The sequence below is a fragment of the Crinia signifera genome, chromosome 4 (genome assembly GCF_055691185.1).
Source record: "Crinia signifera chromosome 4, ASM5569118v1, whole genome shotgun sequence".
In the NCBI taxonomy this organism is placed as follows: Eukaryota; Metazoa; Chordata; class Amphibia; order Anura; family Myobatrachidae; genus Crinia; species Crinia signifera.
The window spans coordinates 81,036,634-81,062,547 of NC_139220.1; the positions used below are offsets into that span (position 1 = coordinate 81,036,634).

Genomic DNA, 25,914 nt, shown 5'->3' on the forward strand with positions numbered 1-25,914 from the left:
AGTTAAGCCTAGAAGCCTATAATCCTTCGACAAGTGCAGGTGGCGATGCTGCACCTGAGATATTGCGATAATAGCGAGATCTCGCTTATGCCGAGTGAGCCGGCCGGGCAGGCAGAGACATGCGTCAGTTTGAACGGACATGCTGTCTCTAGGAGGGGACATCACCGGAGGGGGTAGCTTGCCCTCCCCGCTTTGGCGGGCAAGATAATAGTACATCTTGTCGATGTCCCTTCTGCTTCACCTCGTTAATGAGGCGAAGCAGGAAGTGTTATAGCGGAGCAATAAGCACTGCTATAATACATCTACCCCTGTGTGTATGTGTTGTGTATGAATGTGTATGTATGATTGTGTGCTGGGTGTATTTTAGTGTGTTTGTGTTGGGTTTGTGTGTTTAGTCCTAAAAAGAGCCATTTCCTATTGGTAATACTTCTCTAGGATTTGTGTCTGAATGTCTGTATTGATTTTGTGCTGGTTATTTACCATTATTTGCTATATAGCCCAGTGCATCGGCTCCTTACAAATACAAAGGCTCCCACAATACATGCGGCTTATACATTTTGCTCTAACCTCAAATTGTTTTAGCATGTGTAACAATGCACTAGCCACTCACTATTATATAGATCCACTATGTGCAATGCCTGTTAAATTATTACTCTTTTTAAAACCTAATTACATGAGCATTGCTTATAATCAAAGATGCACACTCAGTACAGATAGAAGTAAACTAGTTAGCCCACTTAAAGCAAATTCTTCCAAAGCTAGTCTGCTACCTTGTGATTGCCTCTGTATTCGTGCATGTGTGTGAGAGAAAGATGTAGTTTCACTCGCTGCCAACAGCTTATAGTTTGTCATTACAGTACAGTACAGATGGAGCGCCTCTCATTCTTGCTGGCAGCGCGCCATCACATAGGTTTTGGCGATCCTCTCTTCTTGCGCTCCCATCCGCCAAGGGGCGTGGATGCTCACCATGCAATACAAGTCGCCACCTCTGGGTGGCTAATGCTCCACCAATCTAGTGGCGGATTAACATACTGTACCGATGGAACGGTATTGACATTCGCCAAACTGAGCGAGCTTACACAGTATACTACAGTATGAGACGCTCGTGTGTCTCATCCACGTGAACATCGCTGTGGCTCCAACTGTACTTCTGCTGTGTGCTAGTATAATTGTTGTGTGTGTACTGTGGTAATTAATTTTGGCAATGAATACTATTTCACCATTTAAGTGCTAACCTTATGTGCTGAGTCGGCAATAAGGAGTAGAGGCTTTCATGAAATCAGCCCTCTCCTAACACATCAGGCGGCATTGACCGCGTATTCAGAGAACAGTGCATTAAAGTTAAATTGCACTTAATCTATTTGGCACACAGATAAGGGAACCTGACTAATTTAGTACTATATGGATAAATTAAAATGTATTTATTATTAGTTTCTTGTATAGTGCACACATATTCTGCAGCGCTTTACAGAGAATATTTGATCATTCACATCAGTCCCTGCCCCAGTGGAGCTTACAATTTATATTAAATGAGCTTAAAGCTTAATTTCTCTGGTTTACTTGGTCCAATTGGCTCAGAACTGGGTTGTATGGAAGAGGAGATGTTTATCTACCAGAAGATATGAACCCCAAGTTTCTGAGACCCCCGGAAAGGGTAACTGCAAACATCAGAACCCATGGTGGGTCTCAATTAACGGGCCCATTCTAGTCAATGGGGGAAAATTGTGTCTATTTTGCACCCTGACATCTCCGGTTCTATGTGTGCTGCACATAATATCTATTGAATTGTAGGAGCAGTCGCATGTGGTTTTTAACCACATGCGATCACTGGAATACAATCCGGGGGGGGGGGGGGGGGGGGCGCGGAGGGAGCGATGCGGTTTGGGGAGAGGGGGCCCTAGGGACTGCTGGCGGCGTACCTGCATCTCGTATCAGGGTGCGGCGGAGTAGTGGTGTCAGGAAAATTGTTTAAAATACTGGGCTGCCCTGTGATTAGTGGAGAGAGCTCAGCCAATCACAGGGCAGCACAGTGTTTTAAACAATTCTTCTGCCGCCGCCCGCAAGCGCTACTGCTAGCATACACTACTCCGCCGCCCCCTGCCCTCCCTCTTCAAGCACCCGATGTGCCATTGGAAGATTGACATTTGCACCCAAAAATGTGATCGGCTTCGATGGACATCGTACTTCGATGCCGCATCGAATCGCATAAGTGTATGGGCAGCATTACTTTTTTCTGCTTTGCATCAATGGTTTACTTTTATGTTTGTACCTACTTTACCACCATTTATCTTACATATGTACTTTAATGGATAGTTGCCTATCTATGTTGTCTGCATTTAATACTTATATTTGTATTACTTTTTTTGTTTCCTCTTCTCCGTGTAGGTTTTACCCCTCTGATTTTGGCAGCTACAGCTGGGCATGTTGGAGTTGTTGAAATCCTTTTAGATAAGGGTGCTGATATTGAGGCACAGTCAGAACGTACAAAGGATACTCCTCTGTCTCTTGCCTGCTCTGGGGGACGTCAAGAGGTGAGCTTATTTGTTATTTTGATCGCCACACCATCTTATAGTGGTAAAATAAATGCAATATAGCTGTGTTGGAAACTTGTTTTGCCACAATTCCACCACAGAAAATCAAGCTGCTTGTTAATTGAGTAAGTTGAGTAATTGTGCGTGCACTCTATAAGATCCCCACTGCCACTAATATCTGTAGCACTGGGAGCTTGGTGGGGTGCTGGTATCGGCAAGTGCGTACACTTGCCAATGCCAGCGGGGGTGACCTATAGGATTGCGCATTGGCTGTCGGTTAGAGCGTACAAACGGGGTGATAAACAATCCTCAGAAGTGCCAAAATGAACAATATCGTTCATTATATCACCTAGTGTATACGGAGCTTTAAAGACTTACAGCTGAAAGCATAGCCCGAGAAGAAAAAAAAATACTTGTGTTTAATGTCATGCAGCTATTAATCATGGCCTCGTTTTTCCCCCTCGGAGCTACTGCTCTTATGTAAATCATTCACTAACCACTGAATTAGTCAAAAGTTTCTCGCTAGACAAAATATTATTTTTGTACTATATATAACCCTAAGTACATGTACAAATTTATACAGACTTCGATTTTGGACATAATTCAGTTTCTTCGTGGTAAATTGCTGCAGGTGAAAAAAGGGAGGTAGCCTTGCTCTTTAACACGGATGCCGGATGACGCTCCGACAGTGGGGATCCCGACAGTCAGTATACTGACAGTCGGAATCCAGACCTCGGACAGGGGGGATCCCGACCCACCGGGGCTATTCTCCCTCGTGGGGGTCCTCAACCCGCATAGAGGGAGAATAGAACCTGTAGCGAACCCGCAAGGGGCTTCCCGACTGTCGGGCTCCCCACTGTCTGAGCCCCATACCACACCCCTTTAACACATGTGGCTATTAAATTGCACTCCTTTTCACCTGACAGCCTAGTTAACACTCATTAGTTGCATAATAACTGAAACTAACACTGGTTATCATGCAGTAACATACAACCTGTGAAACGTTTGCGGATTAGCTTGCAGGGCAGCGGCAATGGTTAACCTACTACTAAAGGTGCCCATACACGTCCCGATGCAGGCGGTGCGATCTGTGCTTTGTGGTGCGCGCTCCCACGGCACCTTATCGCAAAATACAAAAAGTATGTGCTGCACATACTTTTTGTACTTGCTTTTCATCGCATTGCATGCGCAAGGCATGCAATGTGTACTATTTAAGCTCAAAACGCACACCTGCATCGGGGCGTGTATGGGCACCTTTTAAGGTTTTTTTTTTTTCTTCAAGGTAGGTGGAAGGTAACGCCCAACTTTTACTAAGGCTAATTTAATTCAGGCCTTAAGCTGTATACATGTACACATCTAAACATTTTGTGTTTGTATTTTTTTTCTTTGTTTTTTTTTTTTATCATTGCGAATGGCAGGTGGTTGAGCTTCTTTTGTCTAGAGGAGCAAACAAAGAGCACAGAAATGTTTCCGACTATACCCCGCTCAGTTTGGCTGCATCTGGCGGATATGTTAATATTATCAAGATACTTCTGAATGCAGGGGCTGAAATTAACTCAAGGTATCAATTTTATGTCCTGATCCTGCAAAGTTTCATCTTAATTTACTGTTGAAGCAAATTAAGTAAATTGATTGTGAAAATGTATTTAGCGACCTGTGAATCCCATTTGCATTACGATGCTTTTTAAAAAAAAAAATTAATATTACAACATTTTAAGCTTTTTTTTATTTGATATCATTTATTTTGTTTACAGGACTGGTAGTAAATTAGGGATTTCCCCCCTGATGTTGGCTGCAATGAATGGACATGTTCCGGCTGTTAAACTGCTTCTTGACATGGGATCTGACATCAATGCTCAGATTGAGACCAATCGTAACACAGCTCTCACATTGGCCTGCTTTCAGGGTAGAGCGGAGGTTGTGAGCCTTCTGTTGGACAGGAAAGCCAATGTTGAACACAGAGCCAAGGTAGATTTATCATCTACAACCTTTTTGGTTTCCTAAGGACTTTAGACTTCACAAAGATTTGCCTGTTTTGCATAATATATGGAGTTTTATCCTGGTAATATCCTACTTAGACGCATTGGATAATTGATGTACTAACTTATTTCCCCACCTGACCCTATTTAGTTGGTGTAACCCAGGTGTGCTAAACATGCGACACTCCAGCAGTTGTGAAACTATACATCATAGCATGCCCTACCACAGTTTTTCTATTAGGGAATGCTTAAATTTGCATTACATATGTAGTTCCACAACAGCTGGAAGACTGCAGTGATGAAGAGGAGAGTAGGAGGCTACCCTCGTTGGAGCTTATGGTGTATATACTCAAATCTTATTCTACTCCATACTTCCGTCAGTGGCACCAAATACCTTTTTTCTGCCACCCTCATATTTTCAGTATTATCTGCTGATTCAGCTAGGTTTATATACCCTGTTCTATACTATACTGTCTTGAACCTGTAAGTCACCATCCACTAGTGCAATATGGTCACTTTTTATGAGTTTCCAACACATTGCTGCAATGAATTGCATTAAAAGTGATACATCGCATGTCACTTTTCTCCAATTGCAATGCGAGGCATGTTCCCATGCGTGTCAGTCACAGATCCTATGGCAGTGATGGCTAACATTGACACTCCAGCTGTTATAGAACTACACATCCCAGCATGCCCTGCATCAGTTTTAGCATGACCAAATAGTAACACTGTAGCAGGGAATGTTGGGATGTGCAGTTCAACAGCTGGAGTTTCAATGTTAGCCATCACTGCCCTATGGGCTGCCATGAACAGTCGTCATAGCCCTTCCTGGGAGCGCATACAATACATTGTATGCAGTCTTTTTGCATGCAATGTCTAATATGTGATCCTGCTGCACAGCAGGGCTTGCCAGATGTATGTGATACGACCAAGCCAGGTAACGGATTCCTGACTGCAGCGCAACCCAGACCCAACAGCATCAGGCGGAACGGTCAGCGGTGCTGACCGTTCATACATTCGGCTTGCAATCATAAATTCATAAATCTGCCCCAATAATTGTATTGATAATTGACACTCATTTAAAAAATGGAACTGCCATATTAATGGGAAAAAAGTCCTTCACTGTATATATGTAGACCAATAAACCGCGATTTGTCACTTTAATAAAATATGATGTGCAGGTTCGGAATTACTCAGATCTCAAAGCGGAATCTTATTGGTTATCGGCTGTCATGTTTTGAATAGCCAATAAGAAAAGTTTTGATAAATCCTAAATTGCGCTAATTTGACGGTAAGAACCGAATAAATCCAAACCTGCACATTTCTGAAATAATTTGATTCTGGAAAACTGTTCTGTAGCAATGTGCCATGAATACAAACCCATACAGTATACTATCACATAGCAGATTAAAAAACTGCAGAAATTTATGACACTTGTTGGGAGAACATTATCCAGCATTTGAAACCATTTTTACTGTGCCTAATAGACAGGATTGACTCCTCTGATGGAAGCTGCTTCAGGGGGGTATGCAGAGGTGGGAAGAGTCCTTCTAGACAAGGGAGCTGATGTCAATTCTCCTCCAGTGCCTTCGTCAAGAGATACTGCTTTAACCATTGCTGCAGACAAAGGACATTATAAATTCTGTGAACTTCTTATTGATCGGTAAGTAACCTCAAAAGAAAACCATGACCACCAATTTCCACAAAAAAAGGGGGCCATGGACATAAAGCTGAAAACAGCACGGCATTCCAAACATACACTTAGCAGCAGGATAAATGGTTGTTCATCAATGTTTCAATACCAAACTAGGTATTTTCATCAGGATACACAGAGACATCACATACCTTTTATACACCAAGTGAGATTCAGACAATCGCTGGAGATCTGACACATCAGGACCGGATGTGCCGGGCAATGAGGTCAACACGCACTGCCTCCGGTGCGCCGGGTGACGCAGCTGCCTCCGTGACCCATCTCCAAAGAAACACCGTAAATTATACAGGATAAAAACAATGGACGTTCATGCACTCACATTTGCAGAATATGCTTTCTTAACTAATAAAATAATAACTTACTATGTTCTGATGTTCTGGAAATATACATGTGCACTATCCAGAACCTATGTTATAGGAAAATTTGGCCAATAGATTGCGGAAGATACGGGCAGGTATAAGAAATATTCAGAGCTAATACTAATAGTTAAAGAATTGCACACTAATATAAACCAAGATGGTTCATGGAGTACTAATCTTTTGCACATAAAAGTTAGTTATACAAGTCCTTGGAGTGTACAGTAGGTATAATACACTCGGCAGCCAAACCACTAACCTTCCTTGAAGGCGAGGAACAAAACATGGAAATACAATAGTAGTATGGCACCTATGAATATATAGATGTTTGACTCCATTTGAGTATATTCTACAGTCCAACATTCAATGAAGCAGAGGATGATGTCATACAAATGGGTTTATTGAAAAGGTTCTTCCAAAGATTGCCACAAATAAAACGGTTGACAGTTCTTCAATCAGAATTGCATAGCCAAATTACTCTTTAATCTGCAAATTCTTTAGATATTAGAACATCGTCCTCATCCTGAAGACGATGTTCTAATACATTGAAAAGTTTGAACATACATTCTGTGTTTGACTCTCACTCTCTGCCAGCAAATGGCTATATAGAGAGATTTGAATGCATAAGTTACTTAGGTTTTCGTTCTTTGTCTCAGGAATTCACATATTGATGTACGAAATAAGAAGGGAAACACACCTCTTTGGCTTGCAGCTAATGGTGGCCATTTTGATGTAGTCCAACTGCTTATTCATGCTGGTGCTGATGTGGATGCTGCAGACAATCGTAAAATAACTCCTTTAATGTCAGCATTTCGGAAGGTAATATTTGTTTTATCATAGAACACAGTGTAAGATTACTATTTACAGTAAATTATAAAACGGTTTTTAGATTTTACATTGAGCATGTACTGTAATAACAATCTCACATGCACTTTATTATTGTGTCCTTTATGTTACCTTTTATAGTCAGGGTGTTCTGCACCCTTTTCCACTACTAGAGGAAGTATATGCCACAGTTTCTCCCAGACCTCTGGAGCTGATGGTGGGAATCTGCACACTGCAATTTCCTTAATTTAGCTGTTAATAGCATTAGGTCTGTTAGGGGGACGTAAGGAGGTTTAAGAGCGAATGTATACAGGCTCCCCTGTACTGCTCACCTACTATTGGCCATGGTATTTCTCACATGGACTAAAAGCGGGAAAACACTGTATATTTAATGCATACAAATACAGGAACTTGGTTTTGTGGATAATCTTCAACCCTCTCCCAAAGAAAGACAGATTCACTTTGGCAAGTGCCAACTAAAACCATATATAACTTCTGATTCTGGTAAAACTGCGGTGTAACAATACTTACCATGTACAATTTATGAATCTTCCGATGCACTTCAGCACACTCTTCTGTGCCCAAAACACACCCTCCTTCATGTGTTTTTCTGAAACCCATCCTGACTACATGAGGAGAAACACAATAAGAACATTAAATCAACAGTATTTATGAATGTGGTATTCATTTAATTGACTTGGGGGTTATTCAATTATTTTTTAAGCTACCGGGAAAAAATGGACCTTCCCTATTCAATTACAGCAGTTCTTAGATGTTTTTTCCACTGATGCAGCTTCCCTATTAAAACATGTGGATCCGCAAGTAATTTGTGGGTTTTCTGACACACAAAATCGTCACTATAATTGAATAGGTCGAATGTAAATTTGTCTGAAAATCTGCACTAATTATTAAATGTATGTTTTTGTTTATGGAATTTTATCTTTTTATGTATTTTATATTAGGGTCACCTTAAAGTTGTCCAATTTTTGGTGAAGGAAGTAAACCAGTTTCCATCTGATATTGAGTGCATGCGGTACATTGCCACCATAACTGATAAGGTGAGTGTATGATGCTTTAATACTGAGCAGAAACAGTTGAAAGTGATGTTAGCATATGGGTGCCTAAAGGCCCCCTACTTGTCCAACTTATTGACCAACAAGTTGGAAATGATTGACTCGAGATTTATCCTATGTGCAGGAGGATCAATTTCGTGCAATCTCTTGGTTATACCCAATGGCACAGGATTGTGCATTGGGTTCTACACAGCAGGCACGTAAGATTTTGTCAGACAAGCACATCAGATTTTGTCAGATAAATTGACCCAATCCACCTGACTAGTATGTTAATGCTTACAGTGGCTGCTTCACCATCACTTTCATAGTGCTATTGAAATGTAGGAGAAGGCCCATGATGCATTGTTGCCATTCAAATAAGAATTATACTGCTCTAGTGGACTTTGAGATTCCTGTACCTGACTGTTATATGGGTGTACTGTATATAAGAATGAGCATTTGTCCTAAAAACAGACATTCCATTTTCAGGGTGTAGCTTTCTTTTCCGAAGTTATTTTCTAAATGCATGGTTTCACTGCCACACGTTTTTGCTTTTCTCTGCTTGAAACAGCTGTGATGGTTGAAAAAATAAGTATATGTTGGATTAAACCACGCAGGAGCCATAATGTGAAATGCAGACCTGTGGATATTAGTTTTAAATTCCACAAGATGGTAATTTTTCACAATATATTGCATTTGGAGGATTGTGTAGAAGCTTGAATAGATTTGAAGGGGCATGTTCAATTGGCCAGGAAACCACAAATTTACTGTGAATCGCAAAAAAGTGCCTATTCAATTGTCCACAACAACGCGTTCAAAACTATAACTTTTATGGCAAGTTTCCCCATTAAACTTGGGGAAAAAATATATACATTTACCCATTTTTATGTACGTCAAAAAAAAAAATTAGCATTTATTTTGCTGAAAATTTAGCTTTCTAGCATTTTTTTTTAAACTTAAAAAAAAAAAAATGCGTTAAACATTTGACCTAAATGAAGTACGAAAAATAAATTTATTCTAACCAATAATACTTGTATACTTTTATCTTTGGAGTGGTACAGGTAGATTTATTCGTTTTCAGATATCGCTGCTGGCAATTTTTTGCCGTATTTCTGTTTTCCTATTGGAATCCTATTGATCATGATTTTCATTTCTTAATAGTGGGGACAATTGGTGTTCAAATGTTGAAATTAAATGGGAGAGCTATGTACAAAAGAAACAACATCTGAACAAGAACTGAATTGTAATTTTCGATCATTAAGTTGGTATAATTAAGGTACAAAATGTGGTACAAGCGGCTAGGGGAATATTAATTGTACATGGAAAAGCAGATATGGTTGTGGCTGATGAAGATAAAAGTATACAAATATTTGAAGACTTGTGCTTATAAAGGCAGAGATATTTACTGGCAAGCAATGACTTAACAGACACATGATAAATGCTTGGAAACCGATTGAAATAATTAACAGTATGTTATTGGAGATATGGTGTATGTTTATAAACCAATATAATTTATTAAAAAGCTTAATGGATACAAATGAGACATGTTTATAAACTTTGTGGATAGGTGGTTACTGTGAAGACAGAAGATTGATGCTGAACCTTGCGTAACTAGTGGTGATAAGATGAGAGAGTGTTATAAACCATGGAGATTGTTGGCAAACCGAACAATAATCATGGAGACGTACTGTATGAGAGTTGGTTATAAACAACATGAATACAGGCAGTTGTGCAGATATGATTAATGGCAAAACTGTACCATTAAAATGGAGAGGAAAAGATAGCTGGTTATAAATGATATGCATACAGCTGAAGGTTGTGGAAGTTAATTACCACGAGGCAGTATATGATGGAGACAAGCAGGGCTTAAAGTGAGGGGGAACGGGGTGGAACGGAGTTCCACCACCTCAAATGGTGAGGTGGAACATTTTAACCTCCACATTGGCTCTGCACAGTAATTCTCACAGCAAAGCATTCTAGTCTGCAGGGGGATGACAAATAACCTACCACTGGCCCTGTCTCTGCCTAATGGGGGGAGGAGAGGGGATGTAATTAGGTGGCATAGAGAAATGAGTTCCCCCACCTCTGCATGACCACTTTATGCCCTGGAGACAAGTAATACTGCTTTCACATTGCCTAAATGTGTGAGACCCGGTATTTTGAAACGGTATATTACCGTTTTAAACCCCTTTCACACCGCACATAAATACCGGGTCTCAAGCAGGTTTGCAGTGTAAAAGCAGGACAGACAGTAGCTATGAGAGCGCAGTGCATATGTAATGAGCTGCTCATTACATATGCACATTTGTAATGATGCAGTGCATATGAATGAGCCGCTAATTACATATGTGCATATGTAATGATCAGCTCATTACATATGTGCATATATAATAGTGTTCATTCTAGCACCCGCCATATTTGAAACCCATGCAGTTCCTCTTCCCTGCCTGGGGTGTCGCTGTCTGCTGTAGTGCTTCTAGCACAGTGTGGTCTGTGTACCAGCACTGATATGCAAACCAGACCTGTGCTAGAAACACCAGAGCAGACAGTGACACCCCAGTCAGGGAAGAGGAACTGCATGGGTTTTCAAATATAGCGGGTGCTAGAATGAACACTATATAATGAGCGGCTCATTACATATGCACTGTGCTCTCCTAGCTACTGCCTGAGTCCTATATACCGGTTCAGAGCCATTCACACTGCATAAAAACCGACTCTGAACCGTGTAGAACTCTGCTTTTTACCCGTTTGCAAATACCGGTTATTTGTAACCGGTAAATGCAGACTGGTGCTTTCACACTGCAGCTCTAAAGGTGCCCATACACGCAATGATTTTGCTGTGCGTTTTGTGCTGCATCGCATTGCATGCGATGCGATCAAAAGACAGTACAAAAAGTATATACAGCACATACTTTTTGTACTATGAGATACCGCGGGAGTGCGCATCTCATAGCACACATCGCATCGGGAAAATCGGTGCGTGTATGGGCACCTTAACCATTTTAAAAGTCGGCAATATACCGGTTAAGAGCTGCAGTGTGGAAGGGGTATAAATGGGAGATGACTGAAAGGAAATGTGGGAAGATGACTGAATGTGTAGAAAAACAATCACACACCCAGAGAAGACAAATGGGTTGGGGTATGTTTAGAGGGTTCCAGGACTGTTAGGTGTTTAAAGTGTTTGCTGCTATGTGTTACTGCCTACGCTTGGTCTGAATAAGTAATTAGTCACAGGCATTGCTGATTGTTTTCTGGTTTGATAAATCGTAGCAACCCAGCTATCACTCCATTCATCAGTCTCACCATACACAAAGATAATTTGTACATCTTTCTGTGTGTTACTCATCACAGCTGAAAAGTGTATTCAATGAGTATGTTTTTTCCATTAGATAGAACAGATCACCCTAGACATTCCGCAGTGAATCCTAACTGTACATCGTCCAGTGTATATGCGCACTATTGGGTACCCAGCTTCACTGCAGATAATCCCTTGGGTACACACTGCACGATGACAGGATAAGAGCTTTTTATAGCGGGTCAGGCCATGGGTCCTCAATGACAACGTCACTCGGCCTTGCTGGCATATCCAGAAATATGTATGCACTTGCTACTTGTAGCTTTAGCTCCTTGCATTTAATTCTACATCTTAATATATCCATGTTTGCAATATTAAATTCAGGCTTGCTGGCAGCCGGCTGATCTCTTCTCAGGAGTTACCGGTTATTTATTATCTGTATGAAAGTCTTCAAGCTTGTCTCACATTTGAGTTTCTAATTCCTTTATTTTCTGGTGGAAATGTAGCAGATGTGCACCCTTTTGCTAATTGAAACTTGCTTTTATATTGCAGTGAGAATTCTTTTACGCTTACATACTAGTCTGCACATTTAATATGTGCACTACAGATGTGGTATATTTTTCTGATATTCCGAATGCTAACCATTCGGTCGACAATGTCGACATTTATCATGTCAACTCTGATTACATGTCATGTTGGAATGTTCACAAAAAGTCCCTGCTGGTCTATTGGAGACTACCTTATAATGTGGCTCTCGCGGGGTCTCTTGTTTCTGCTGGTCAGATGAGGACTATCCATAACCCTCTCCACCCACAGCCCAACCACCTTCTGACCGTCCATGCAGAATGTTGATAACCTTCTGCTCATTCTCACATGTTCAGTTGATTCTGCGTCATGACTTCACAATGTAAATCCCTCCCATTTTGTCCACATCCTTTTCAAAACCGTACAAGAAATGGTGCTGTTATTTGGTTTCTATTACTGCCTGTCTTAGTAGCATACAGGTCTGATCCTGAAACATGTGAATGACAGTACTGAGAGGTGTACTGCATGTGTGGTTTAACCCTTTGAGTGCCAACATTTCTGAGAGATGTGCAAAATATTTGCTAAAAGCCAGCATCGCTCACATTTGTTATATAAATTCAAATAATAAATGTCTAAAAAAAGATTTCCTATATAAGGTAAACTTTAATAAAAAATGTTTGCTGCATTTTTCTTACCTATTTTGACCAATTCACTTGAAACTGAAAGGGTTAAAATTGAGGAGTTGATGTTAACGCCAAGTTGACAAAGACAAACTAAATTGAGGGAAGCAAAGTTATGTGGGAGGGTGGGATGATGACCATCTACATTAGCAGAGGCAGTTGGAGATACGAGTGATGGGAGGTCAGGAAATTGCATAGTGATGATAATCGAAGCCAGAAGATACAGTGAGCTTACTGAAGACAATGGGGAGTAGTCAATGGTTTTTTTTTCTCCATGTGCAGCGAATCCTGTTTAGGATTTGCTGCCTATTCACATGGTTCCGGAGCACTGGTGCCGATTTATGTTTTTGCAGGAGGGTGCTCAAGGAGATATAATGAGGCATGTCATTTGGGGAGGGGGTGCAGCCCTGCAAAATGCTGACCTGATCGGTCCTGAATCACAATGTACATACAATAAACAATAGCTAATACTGCCCACTGTAAACACACATACTACACAAAAAGGGCAGTGTGTATACAAAAAGAACACACATTATGCAGCACACACACTGCAATCTGCCCAGCAGTTATTACTCAACAGAGCAGCAACGTTATGATGGTGCCAGGCAGACGCTGCTAATGGTGCTAGGCATCGTCTTGTATGTGAGTGTGCATGCACCAGTTGCTGGGTCACGGTTAAGGAAAGGGGCTTACAGTACATTCCTCCTGGCATACTGTCTCGCTTATCCGGGCCCGTGGGTGCTCATCATTTTTTGTGGGTGCTCGGGCCCTTAAGCACCCATAGAATCGGCGCCTATGTTCCGGAGGGCTGCGGCATTCGCTGCCAGCCCTCCCTATCACCCTATTCAAAGCCGCAGGAACTCACTCGCCCCTGACAGGGAATTTTAACCCCCGCAGCGAATGCCGCAGGGGGACGATGGCAGGGAGATGTAAGCCTCCCAGCCTGCCCCCCGGGACCAGTGTGCAGTGAATATATGAATATCTGAGCAGCTCCCAGCCCCCTACTGGCGAATGTGAATGTTAAATATATATTAATGTGCTTCAGGCACATGAATAAAAATAGCATGCCCCTTCACAGAAAAAAAAAAAAAATTCTTTTACACCAAAAAAAAAAAAAAAAAAATAATATTTTAAAAGATCACTTTCCAGTTCACTTTAAAAAGATGTTGAATGCAAAACGGTGAATCATGGCAAAAATTGAATACACTCTCGGCGAATCCCAGTGAAAACCCCATTGAAATACACCATCGAATTGCAGCGAGCATGAGACTGAGAACTGGCCGGCATTCACTGTTCGCTCTCGGCGAACAGTGAACCTTTGAATAGGGTGAATCACATTTTCAGTGAAAAAGATTCACTGCAAGGTGTGAAAACAGCCTGATTCACCGGAAAAAAAAAAAAAACCCGGTGAATCTGGAGCATTAAATACTGGCCAATGTATAGATGGTAAACAGGGGAGGTCCAAGAACAGAACAGTAACACCTACTGTTACTGGAATTAGGACGAAGGTGGAGTCATTGCAGACTTTCGTCAGTTTCGGCAGAGACAATACACTTAAGGAGTTCCTAGGAAGATGGTTTGGTAGTTGGAGAGAGTATGAGGATACTAGTGCATTCTTGCATGCAGAGTGGATAGTGTCTGATGAGAGGGCGAGATTACTAAATATATACCTTATGTTTCCCTGACACTAGAAACAACATTGTAAAATTGCAACATTCCTGGTAGTGTGGTTTTAAAAGACAACATTCAGCATGTCAGCTGGATGCCAACTTGACATGTCGATAACACTATTTTCCATAGAGTTTACTAATCCACAGCCTAATTCTCATTAAAATTGGCTAAAATCCAACATTTAGTGTTGACATTGAGCCTTTTAACATTCCCAATGTCGACATGTTCGGTCTGTCCATGATGACATTTCTGATTCATACTGAATCAAAGCAGTTTATTATGTTGCTTATTTGCTAGTGGTCAACAAATGTTCTTTTTGTTTTGGATTTTAAAAGTATTTTCTAATTACAGGATCTTTTGAAGAAGTGCCATCAGTGTATGGAAACAATTGTGAAGGCAAAGGACCAGCAGGCTGCAGAAGCAAACAAGAATGCCAGTATTCTGCTTAAAGAACTTGACCTTGAAAAGGTAGAGTATACTTACACTTGTATTAATCAGCACACCATTATCATATATGAGAAAATTAGTATGTATGGATATATTTAACATCACAGTGTGTATATATCACTTGACATGACCAATGTCTGATAAAATATACAGGAGTGTTAAACAATGGTTGTATGTCATATTTCTATATATTTTACCACTGAAAACTGCATCCAGTGCAATAGGATTGCCCAGCAGTCCACCTGCCCTGTCCCTGCTCGCTTACCCTCCCAATCGGTAGTGGGTCATACATAATCTTCAGGATCACCTCCTGCTATATATATTTTATATTTAAAAAAATGATTATTTTCAACATTATCTTTTTTAACTGTACATTTTTTTCAAAGGGTCATATGTTAATAACCGCTATTTAATTATTCTTTATAATTTAATCAATAAATGTGTATTTCATAGTTAAGTTATACTGAATTCTGTTTTAAAGCGGTATTTACAAATTTAATTAAACGAATCAACAATATTTTAATTGTGCTACTTTTCTAATTTAAAAAAAAATTGTATCCTAATTTTAAAAATATAAAAATGTAAAAAATGTATTTGACTTTTTTTTTTTTTTTTTTTTTTTTTTGAGAAGCAATCCTGCTCAAGTTATAGTCGCATACAGTACACCTTTCTTGGTTATGCATTTAATTTCCCCTCTTATATCTTTCGAAGAGGAAGTTCCATCCTTTATATGTATTTGTCTCGGTACACACTAGACAAGATTTACAGTCATGACGTGTAAAACAGACACTGACTAGTGCAATGGTTCCCAAACTCTTTTGAATCAAGGCGCCCCTGACTATCAGAATTTTTTCATAGCACCCCTAGGGAAACTTTTCTCATTGATAAAATCAGAAGAAAATAATATTCAGTAAAGTATATTGTAATTATATCTCATCCCTAGTGTCAGTTATGTGATAATGGGCAGAATTCACTTCTGTTTGTTCACACTTTGCCTATTAAATTAGTCATAAATAATGTTACATGGACCACCAACCCAGGGCACCCCTGCAAGTCTTCCCAGGGTGCCACAGTTTGGGAACCACTGGACTAGTGTGTACACACTATGTTGCTGATTATGCACGCTAGTATACTTCATCCCCTACATCTGCTGGCATACAGGGTTGATAGAAGACCAGTCTAGTGAGTGACTTGCTGCATTCCGTCGATAGTCGCTGCCAGCTTCGGCAACTGAGGATGCTCTTGCTGATGCCAGGTTCATAGAATTTGAATTTGAAACATAGAAACATGTTCCCATTGCTTTTGCTGGTTACACGTAGATTACTATGTGTGTGCCCAGCGTTTTACTGTAGAAAAATGAAGTATTACAAAAAGTATTAAAATTGTGTAAAAAAGCAAACCTAGGAAAGCCTCTAATCAGGATTGCAGTGGAGGCCGGATCACAAGTGGTACTCTTTTGGTTTCCATTATTATTACTTTGACATATGGCTCCTCTGCTCCAACAATTTTTAAGGAGTTGTTTTTATAACGTGATCATGTTCCAAAACTAGGGTGCTGAACACTGGTAGAACGGTCGGGAATTTTACCTACTGAGATGGCTGTTAAAAGTAGTTTTTATGTGTATTGTTGATGCATTTAGTCCTGACACTGGTTAAATGTGCTACAGCGTACAGCTTAATATGTTGTCTTGTAAAAGTCTGCGTTTATTTTAGTTAATTGTAACTCGCTTTTATTTATTTTTCATTGTGCAATAAAGTCAAGAGAAGAAAGTCGGAAACAAGCTCTTGCAGCTAAAAGGGAAAAGCGGAAAGAGAAGAGGAAGAAAAAGAGGAATTTGCAGAAACAGAAACTGGAGGATGATGAGGACTGTAAGCTTTTGGGGAAATGTGATTTGCTTGATGATGCACAGGATGTTGATGGTAAGACTTAATATAATTACAGATTAAGGAACTTTAGCATCAGTGGGTATAATTTTTTTAACTTTGGGATTTGTATAGGATAAATTTTATATTTGTCTATGAAACCACAGAAGTAATGGAAAAACTTCATTAGAAAGACAATGGGGGGTATGCAATGTGGGATCACAGCTGTCGATACCCGACGACAGCCGTGATCCAGCCCCGTTTGCGGTCAGATAGACCGCATAACGGCAGACTGGATTCAATGTCCCGTCTGCCGATGGGCGCAAAGGGGGCGTGGTCGCGAAAACAGCCGTGGATTGTCGATCTGCGGCCTGGATAACGACAATCACGGCCGTTATCGGCAGAACGGGCCCGACAGCTTCTGAAGTTGGGCCCGTTCTGACGTGATCCCTCATCAATGCTGTCATTAATGACAGCATTGAATAGGGAGCCGCCGCTATTTGCCATGTCGGAAATAGCGGCAGCAGATTGCATACCCTCCAATAGCTGTTGTTGCAGGTCAGCACTGCAAACCTGTGTATCCAGTGTCAGCAATTTGGTCATGTCTTTCAGGGTTCTTAATTTTCTGCAATTTACAAGATTATATAAACTCAAACACCTAATACCCCTTTCACACCACACTAATAACCCAGGTTGCTGCTGGGTCGACCCGGGTCACTCTGCGGTGTGAAAGAGCCTTTTGAAAAATCCCGGGTCCTGCAACCCGACAATCCGACCCGGGTTAAAAGATGCATTTTACCCTGGTCGGACCCGGGTTGCTGGGCAGTGTGAACTGATAACCCTCCTACTCCTCCCCCTGATGATGCCCCTCCCTCCCCATGATGTGTCAGCGACCTTGCTAATTGCTGGATCGCTATAGGAGCTTCGCCTCACAAATGCCGGGTGTCCAAATCCCGGGTGCTGTGTGAAAAGGGTGGTATTATAGAGTTTTTTATTTCGCATCCTTTAAAAAAACTTTTCTTTTATAAGCTATGGAAATGGGAAATTTGCTTTGAAGGCCAACTGTTGGTTGAAAAGCTTATTAATTTGATATGTTTTTATATCAAAATAACTAATTGTACTGTTATCTTACATTTTGTCCCTCATTGGCTACAGTAGTTGGCTGTGGCTATGATGTCATTTTTGATGTTACCATGCAATGATTCATGCAGGAAGAATGCTCATTTTAATGAAATCTGTTTAATGTAGTGGGAGCACTATGGTGCCTTACGAATCAATGTGTAGATTTACATTTTGTCTATTTCTACAAGAGTCACAAAATAGGTGCACAGCTCTTGGCAGTAAGGCTGAGTACACACTGAGCGATTTTGTTAAGTCCGATCCACCAGGTCTGCAGATCTCCTACATTGCTCTGTGTTTTCTGGAGATATGCGCTTCTGCGGTCACACGTAGTGGCATCAAGTTTCATGTGTTGCACAGTAGTGTTTTGGCAAGGATTTACAATCAAGTTTTAGGGGTATATTCAATGACTTTTGGGAGCTGTGATAGCGAGCAGTGCTGACTGCTTGCTGTCACAGCTCGCACGGTCAGTATTTAACTGACCCCCTGCATAAAGAGTTTCCACCTCACTAGGTTTTTGCAGCAATGTGGAAACTGTGCGTACGCCCACTAAAACAGCGAGCTGGCTTCCTGCATTATTCGCGAGCCTCGCTGTTTGGGGGAATCCATCATCTAACAGCAAGGGTTCCCCGAAACATTGAATAGAGTAAGCAGAGTAGGGGTTGCACAGCGAGGGTCCCTTGTTTTTGGCGATCCCTGCCGTTTAACCCCACTCACTGGCCTTATTGAATACGGCCCTATGTCTTAGTCACTTTCTTAAAATTTGACTAAATGTCACACTTTAGAAATTTTTTATTTTTGTCTTTATCAGTATGTAGTCAGTGCTCAGATGACATTTTAGTCTAATTTTAGGTAATTAATTTAGTAATAGCTTTGCAGTTTTAATGATACTGTAATGGATTTTGCTGAAGATTATTTTTCTATCCTTGAGTACTTTGTTTTCCTTTCACTATGTTAGTAATCTAGGTATCAAACAAGTGTAACACAAATTATATTTCCTTCACAGCCAGTTATTTATTTTCTGCAAATATCAATTCAAGAATGCAGTAGTTTTCTATTAAAAACTGTTAATTTAAATAATGGAAGAATACGATAAACCACTAGAATAATCCTACATACCTGATACAAGAAGTGATAGTAGTAGTATAGTGCTATTCTAGTGCAAAAAATGAAGCTGTAAGGATGCATATTATAATATATGGCTATTTAGTTACAAATTACTACATGGATTGCTAAACTGACTGATTCTCATGACCGAGTTCAGCCGCAACTCAAGTAAGTAAAGCAAAGGTCAGAGAGGATAGATAAACCTGTATAAAATACAGTATTAAAGAATCCATTAAATCAATCACTTGAAAAATACAACGTGGAGGTGTCCAGACAAAAATGATACAGCCTTTTCATCTAGTCAATTTACTAATATTTAGTCAACATTTTCATTAAGAAATTCCTATTTTCATTACAGTACATTTTAGTCACAGAAAAATCTTCGTTGACCAATCGTTTTAGTCTAAATTAACTGCTGCACATCAAACCTTACCATATCGTAAGTGTCCTAATGCATGCTAATTACAGGGAGCAAAGGCTAGAAGTCTGGTCCCACAGAAGAGCAACTGTAGCACAAATTACAGATAAAAATGAACGATCTCTATAACAGGGGTTCCCAATCTTTTTTGAATCACAGCACCCTAGAGCAGGCATTCCCAACCACGGTCCTAAAGGCACACCAACTGATATCCAGGCTTCAACACAGATGGTTTAATCAGAATCCCTCAGATACTGATCAAGTCACCTGTGCTCAAGCCTGGATTTCTACAAAACCTGCACTGCTGGTCTGCCTTGAGGACCGTGATTGGGAATGCCTGCCCTAGAGTATCAGACTTTTTTCGCGGCATATACGATTCTTAGGGTCAGTTATATGGTAAAGGGCAGGATTTGCTTCTGTTTGTACATATTTTATGATTGGCAGCCACCAGCACTGGTTTTGCTCATAAATAATTAACCATTACTAATTTGAGTTGGTCCTGGACCACCAACCCGGGGCACCCCTGCATGTGTCCCGAGGCACCCCAGGGATCCACGGCACACAGTTTGGGAACCACTGATCTATGATCTAACAGTGTCAGAACAGGGTGCATTGTCACAGAAGTCAGAGTGCAAATGCTGACCTTGCTCAGCACCGAAAGCTCCTACAGTGGGCACCTGAGTGTCTGAACTGAACCATGAATCATGTTTTTGCTTTACCATCGTGTAAAAGGCCATTTGCATATGTGTAATTTACCTTAATGCAAACCAAGTACACTCCTTCGTGGCAATGATATTCCTTAATAATCTGCTGAAGTAGGCCACTGCTAATACCCTGCCACATTGCAAAAAAAAATATTTTATAATTCTGTAATTTATAATTGCATGTGCTTGTTTAATTGCGTGCAATTAACTATGGCATTATAACTGTTTTTATGCCCTTTTATTTTAGAGGAAGATGATGTCCCCTTAGAGCCACCAAGTGCGACGACGACAACAACAATTGGCATCTCAGCAACTTCTGTTACTTTTACAAATGTGTTTGGGAAAAGGGGTAACGTAATAACACCAAGCACCAATCAGAAAACGAAAAAGAACAAAACCAAAGACACCTCTTCCAACCTCCAAATAATTGTGCACGACCAACATTTGTCTATAGCGCAACAAACATCAGATAATCTATTTAATGGTGAGCCTAGAGGTGGTAGTGCAAATGGCAATAGCGATTCTGACTACGTGGCTGATGACTGCAATAACGAAAGCAGCTCTAGTAGCCAGAGTCAAGAACATAATAGCAATGCTGAAGTAAATACATCTGGTGGTAGAAAACATTCTTCATTACTGCACCACAATTGTGAAGAAAAGTCCAAACTGTTAACGTCTAAACTCTCTGCAAGGTGGGTTTTTGCAAGTTCCTTAACATTACTTTTTACATATTATTTTCACTTTGTTTATAAAATAGTTTTTGAATCCATGTAATTTTAAGCATTCAATTGTAAAATATGACAACAGTACTCCATTTGCTCCCCTCATGGAACAATCTCCTCTCAGCCGTATGGTGCAGGGAACCCTAAATCTGTATGTCTGGCAGTACCATAAGTAGAGATGCCCATACACAGTACAATATTCCTGTGCATTTTGAACTTGATCACGTTGCTGGTGATTTTGAATGTAATGCAATTGGGAGCTAGTTTAAAAAAGACAGGCTGCACAGACTTTATGCAGTGCGATGGGAGCGCGCATCGCAAAGCACCCTTTGCATAGTGTATGGGCAAGGGAAACAGAAAAGCAAATATTCTCTGTAAAGGGCTGCAGAATATGTGTGCGCTATATAAATAACTGTTAATAAATAAGAAATGTGGGCATTCAGCTGATATGGTACTAGTGCTGCATTGTTTGCTCATCATTCTATTTCTGATTTTTTTTTTTTTTATATATAAATGTATACAGGCTTGAAAATGATGTGAATCACAGCTCCCCATCCAACTGTAAAACCCTTCCCCTTACGCTGTCTAACATGAAGCTGAATGTGAGTAGTCCTAAAAGAGGACAGAAGAGGGAAGAAGGATGGAAAGAAGTAGTGAGAAGGTTGGTGGGAATTTATGCAAAAAGTGCTTGGGTTTTTGCATGTGTTGAATGGTTTGAGAAGTGAAATTTATGTGTTCTTTTTAGAAGATGTTAATACACATAGTAATAAACGCTCTCTTTTTTTTTTTTTTAAAGATCCAAAAAGCTGTCCGTTCCCGCATCTGTAGTGTCTCGAATAATGGGGAGAGGTGGATGTAATGTTACGGCTATTCAAGATGTTACTGGTGCCCATATCGATGTTGATAAGCAAAAAGATAAGAATGGAGAAAGAATGATAACTATAAGGTATGTAAGGAGGAAAATGTACTCCTTTTAATGTACCAATGGAGTAAAATGGGTTGTTGTTGTAAGGCAACAATTCAAAGACACACCATTACTACTTGCATGAACTACAAGTGACAAGTCGGTAGTCAGTTTTCCATGAACGGGCAAGTGTACAGAATTCTTGATCTGTATTATGGTGTTCGTTTTCTGTGAACGGCGTTTCCTCAAGTGATTATTAATTACAGGTAATAGGTAAAAAAACATTAGTATACTATGGGCCTGGTGAACGCAGGCATTCTTTGGCCATTGGGAGGGAGGGTCGCTGACCTCATCAGCCCAGCTTGCACTTCTGGTCCCCCATGTGTCAAAAAGTGGGGAACCTTCTATACCCCATTTGTGTACACTAATTTTTGTAAGGATTGACTAGAGATGACTACATCCTCTACCTTTTTATTTTACAAAATGTGTGGTAGTGTGGAGTATTCCACCTGTAAAGGCATCTTTAATTATTGCGTCTAGTTGTCAAAACCATGTTTATAGGTGTAAGGTGACATCAAATCGTACAAACTTGCTAAATGGGCTACCAGCTTACACCAGCAAACCTGTATCTCCATAAAGGTTTCTTTTCATGTCATCCCTTTTGTGTCCTTTCTCCCTAATGTTTATAGAGGATGTGTCCTATGTAAATATAGGAGGGTCTCATTAAAGCTATGTTTGTAAAAAGAATCCATATAGATCTATTTAAACATAAAAAGAAACACAAATGCTTGTCACATCAGTCACTAAAAACAGAGGTAGATATAAACCAAAATACATGACTTGGAGGGCGGTGTAGACTGGATCACCACCACACCCAGTTACGTGGGTCCCCAGCCTCCCACTATCATAAACATATTGGTCTTTCTGCAAGGAATGATTATGTGTATTGGGGATAGATGGTCACATACACTGAAATACACTAAAAGCTCTGGAAGTTACCATACACCACAGCGCTAATAGCACTCTGAAAAGAATTGCTCACTGAAGCTGTGTGACAATTACAGAGTGAGCCGTTCATAAATTTGGACTCATTTGCCAATGTTTAAAGTGCTTGATGATTGAAATTTATTTTGTTTGGTTAAACATGGACTTCTGGTTGTGTAATTCAGTATATCCTCTCTGCACCTACTGTATTCTCTTCTCTACATGTGGCATCCAACTGTATATTTGTGTCTTTTCCTGGCAGGGGCGGAACAGAGTCCACAAGATATGCAGTTCAGCTAATTAATGCCTTGATACAAGATCCAGCAAAAGAACTTGAAGATCTGATTCCAAAGACACACATTCGTAGTCCCAAGTCCGTTACAAATTCATCATCTGGAGCAGGCATGATGTCTTCCAACAGGGCTGCATTTTCTTTTGGATCGTCTACCGCAACAACATCACAGACAACCGTTTTGCCAGCTTTCCAGGCATCTAGCCGACAAAACAAAAGTATGCAAGCAACTGTACACCCTCCTTTCCCTGGAAATATTCCTTTATCCTATGCACATCCACATTTTGCGCTCTTAGCTGCTCAAACAATGCAGCAAATCAGACATCCTCGCTTACCTATGACACAATTCGGAGGAACATTCAACTCCAGCCCAAGCACATGGGGACCATTCCCTGTAAGATCAGCTAGTCCAAGTAGTGCAAATAATTCTCCAAAACACAGCAACACTGGCCGCTCAGCACATCAGATGGGGCACATGACGCAGATTGGTAGTAACAATGCACCTTTGGGGAGTCAGGTCTCTGCCTCTCCAGTAACTGTAGCGTCTCAACAGCTGAGCATGACAAATAGCCCTTCATCTGCCAGAAAACAGCTATTTCCTTGCAACTATAGAACCAGCACTGGGACATCTGGGACCTCTACTGTAACAAGTGTGGGTGCTACTATTCCATCAATGTTTTCTACGACCACGAATAATGGATCAATCTCCAGTGCAATTTCTAATGATGCACCGCCAGAACACTTTTCATCTAAAAATGATGTTTTTTCACCATCACAGGGAAATCCAACTACAATCGATCAGGCGGTTGAAATGTATTCTTCATCCGGCATACACGGCCTCGACAATCCCTCATGCACAAGTGACCAAATATCAGATCAGTCCTCATTAAATCCATCAGCCCAGCAACATATAAAGGATGAAATATTGTCAAATAGTATTTCAGAAAGAAATGAACCAATAGGTGCTGCTTTTATGAATAATTTTGGATCTAGTAGACCTAATGCTTCGGAATCCTTACATAGTAGCAGAGTCCCCCAGGCCGCAGCTACAGACCCACACGCAGCACACAGAATGCAGTATAAAGGATCACTATACTCAATGATTCCTGCAAAACAAATTCAGCAAGATGCACAGTCTTTTTTTGTTTCAGACCCAGAGTCCAGTAGTAATCCGGATTTACTACAGCAGTCCAATAAACCCACTACATTACCTCCATCTCCCATGTCCAATTCCCAAATTCAGTTTAATTTGGCAAGTAAGCAATTGCCCCAATCGCTTGGACCCGCATTATTCAATCACTTTTCTAATCTCCTTGACAGTCAAGTATCATGCAGTCAAAGTTGGGGAGGATGTCAGTTGTCCCCACGAATAACTGAGCAATCTTTCAGCGATCAATCTACTTATCTTGAGAATGCCATGCTTGGACATATAGAAAATCATCATTCTTTAGATGGCTCTAAAGTGCCTGGTTTCAGGCCATCCTCTCAAAGAGTTTCTTCTGGATCTATGGGTAAGATTTCCTTTTACTTTTTTATTCATTTTTACGAGCCAGTCATTTTTATAAACTGATATCATATGACTAGTGTCCGTGAAACTCAAAAACACAAAAACACTTCCATCTGTGGTACCAAGGTAGCAGACTAGCTTTTGAAGCTTTTGCTTCGAGTGGGCTTACTATTATATACAGATTTTATTAGCATGTGAGCCTGCGCGACCCAGAAATGTTGATAAATTCCCTTATAACACATTCATGTTGTCATTATATACAGTTAATAGATGGTCCTTTTCGTACCTTATACTTCAAAGACATGCAAAAAATGAGTTTGCTCTGTATTTGTGAAGCAGGTTTTTTTGTGTAGCATATATTTTATTCTAAGCATTGAGGTAAGCATTGCAGCGGATGCATGTCAGACTCCCTCATCCACACATGCATCCTTGCTGTGAAAATAGTGCATTGCAAAATTGGCACTAATTAATAAAAGAAAAAAGCAGTTTCCAGAGTTTCAAAAACAGAAATTGTTCATCAGTTTCCCCGCATCTTGTTTATATACTGGAAATAGACAGGCACTTTTTCTGATGACAGAGCTGTATTTTTTGTGTTCTGATCATTTGCCAATTTCCACATTTCCAGTTGTGATCTATTCCTTGGATGTTTAAGCAAACAAAGTACTTAACTGTACTTGACCATATCCTTTCTGCAGCTCATTTGCCTAGAACTGAGAACAACTATTTGACTTTATGGATGGGTTTTTACAGAAATATTCAAACAAGGACTTACCCCTGAATGTTTCGATAGCGAAACTGCATCGGTGGAAAGTTGACAAACGGCTGCAGTTGAAAAATCGTCACTTTAATTGTATAGGTTGAAATTGGCATTTCAACTGTTAAAAAATCTGCACAAATTGCATACCCCCCATAGTGTCACTGCTTTTGGCTAAGGGTGTAATGCCGCCCATACAGGTGCGGTGCGTACTCCCGCACACATCGCACAGCACATAAAGTATGTGCTGCCTGTACTCTTTGAACTATATTGCATTGCATCTAGTTCAGAATGCATGGTGCTTTAGCCCATTGCATGCATTTTAAACTAGATGCAATCTAGTTCAGAAAGCACAGAGTTTATCACTCTGTGTATGGGCAGCATCAAATGATATTCTAGATACTATTAGGGAAATTTACAAAGATCGAATGGGGTTGAATGTATCCATTCTTGTCTTATACCTGCA

The 25,914-nt window shown here is 40.4% G+C and overlaps 1 protein-coding gene across 2 annotated transcripts in view; it reads left to right on the forward strand.

Moving 5' to 3' along the window:
- The window catches only part of ANKHD1 (ankyrin repeat and KH domain containing 1), a 95,629-nt gene that overhangs the window by 48,162 nt on the left and 21,553 nt on the right, over positions 1-25,914 (forward strand). For both annotated transcript variants that reach the window (XM_083181898.1, XM_083181899.1), the window contains exons 18-29: positions 2,386-2,531; positions 3,950-4,092; positions 4,286-4,499; positions 5,998-6,173; positions 7,237-7,399; positions 8,368-8,463; positions 14,980-15,096; positions 16,832-16,994; positions 20,533-20,977; positions 21,531-21,668; positions 21,804-21,953; positions 23,158-24,698. In XM_083181898.1, coding sequence (XP_083038024.1) covers positions 2,386-2,531; positions 3,950-4,092; positions 4,286-4,499; positions 5,998-6,173; positions 7,237-7,399; positions 8,368-8,463; positions 14,980-15,096; positions 16,832-16,994; positions 20,533-20,977; positions 21,531-21,668; positions 21,804-21,953; positions 23,158-24,698 — 3,492 coding nt within the window. The remainder of the gene's footprint in view (positions 1-2,385; positions 2,532-3,949; positions 4,093-4,285; positions 4,500-5,997; positions 6,174-7,236; positions 7,400-8,367; positions 8,464-14,979; positions 15,097-16,831; positions 16,995-20,532; positions 20,978-21,530; positions 21,669-21,803; positions 21,954-23,157; positions 24,699-25,914) is intronic.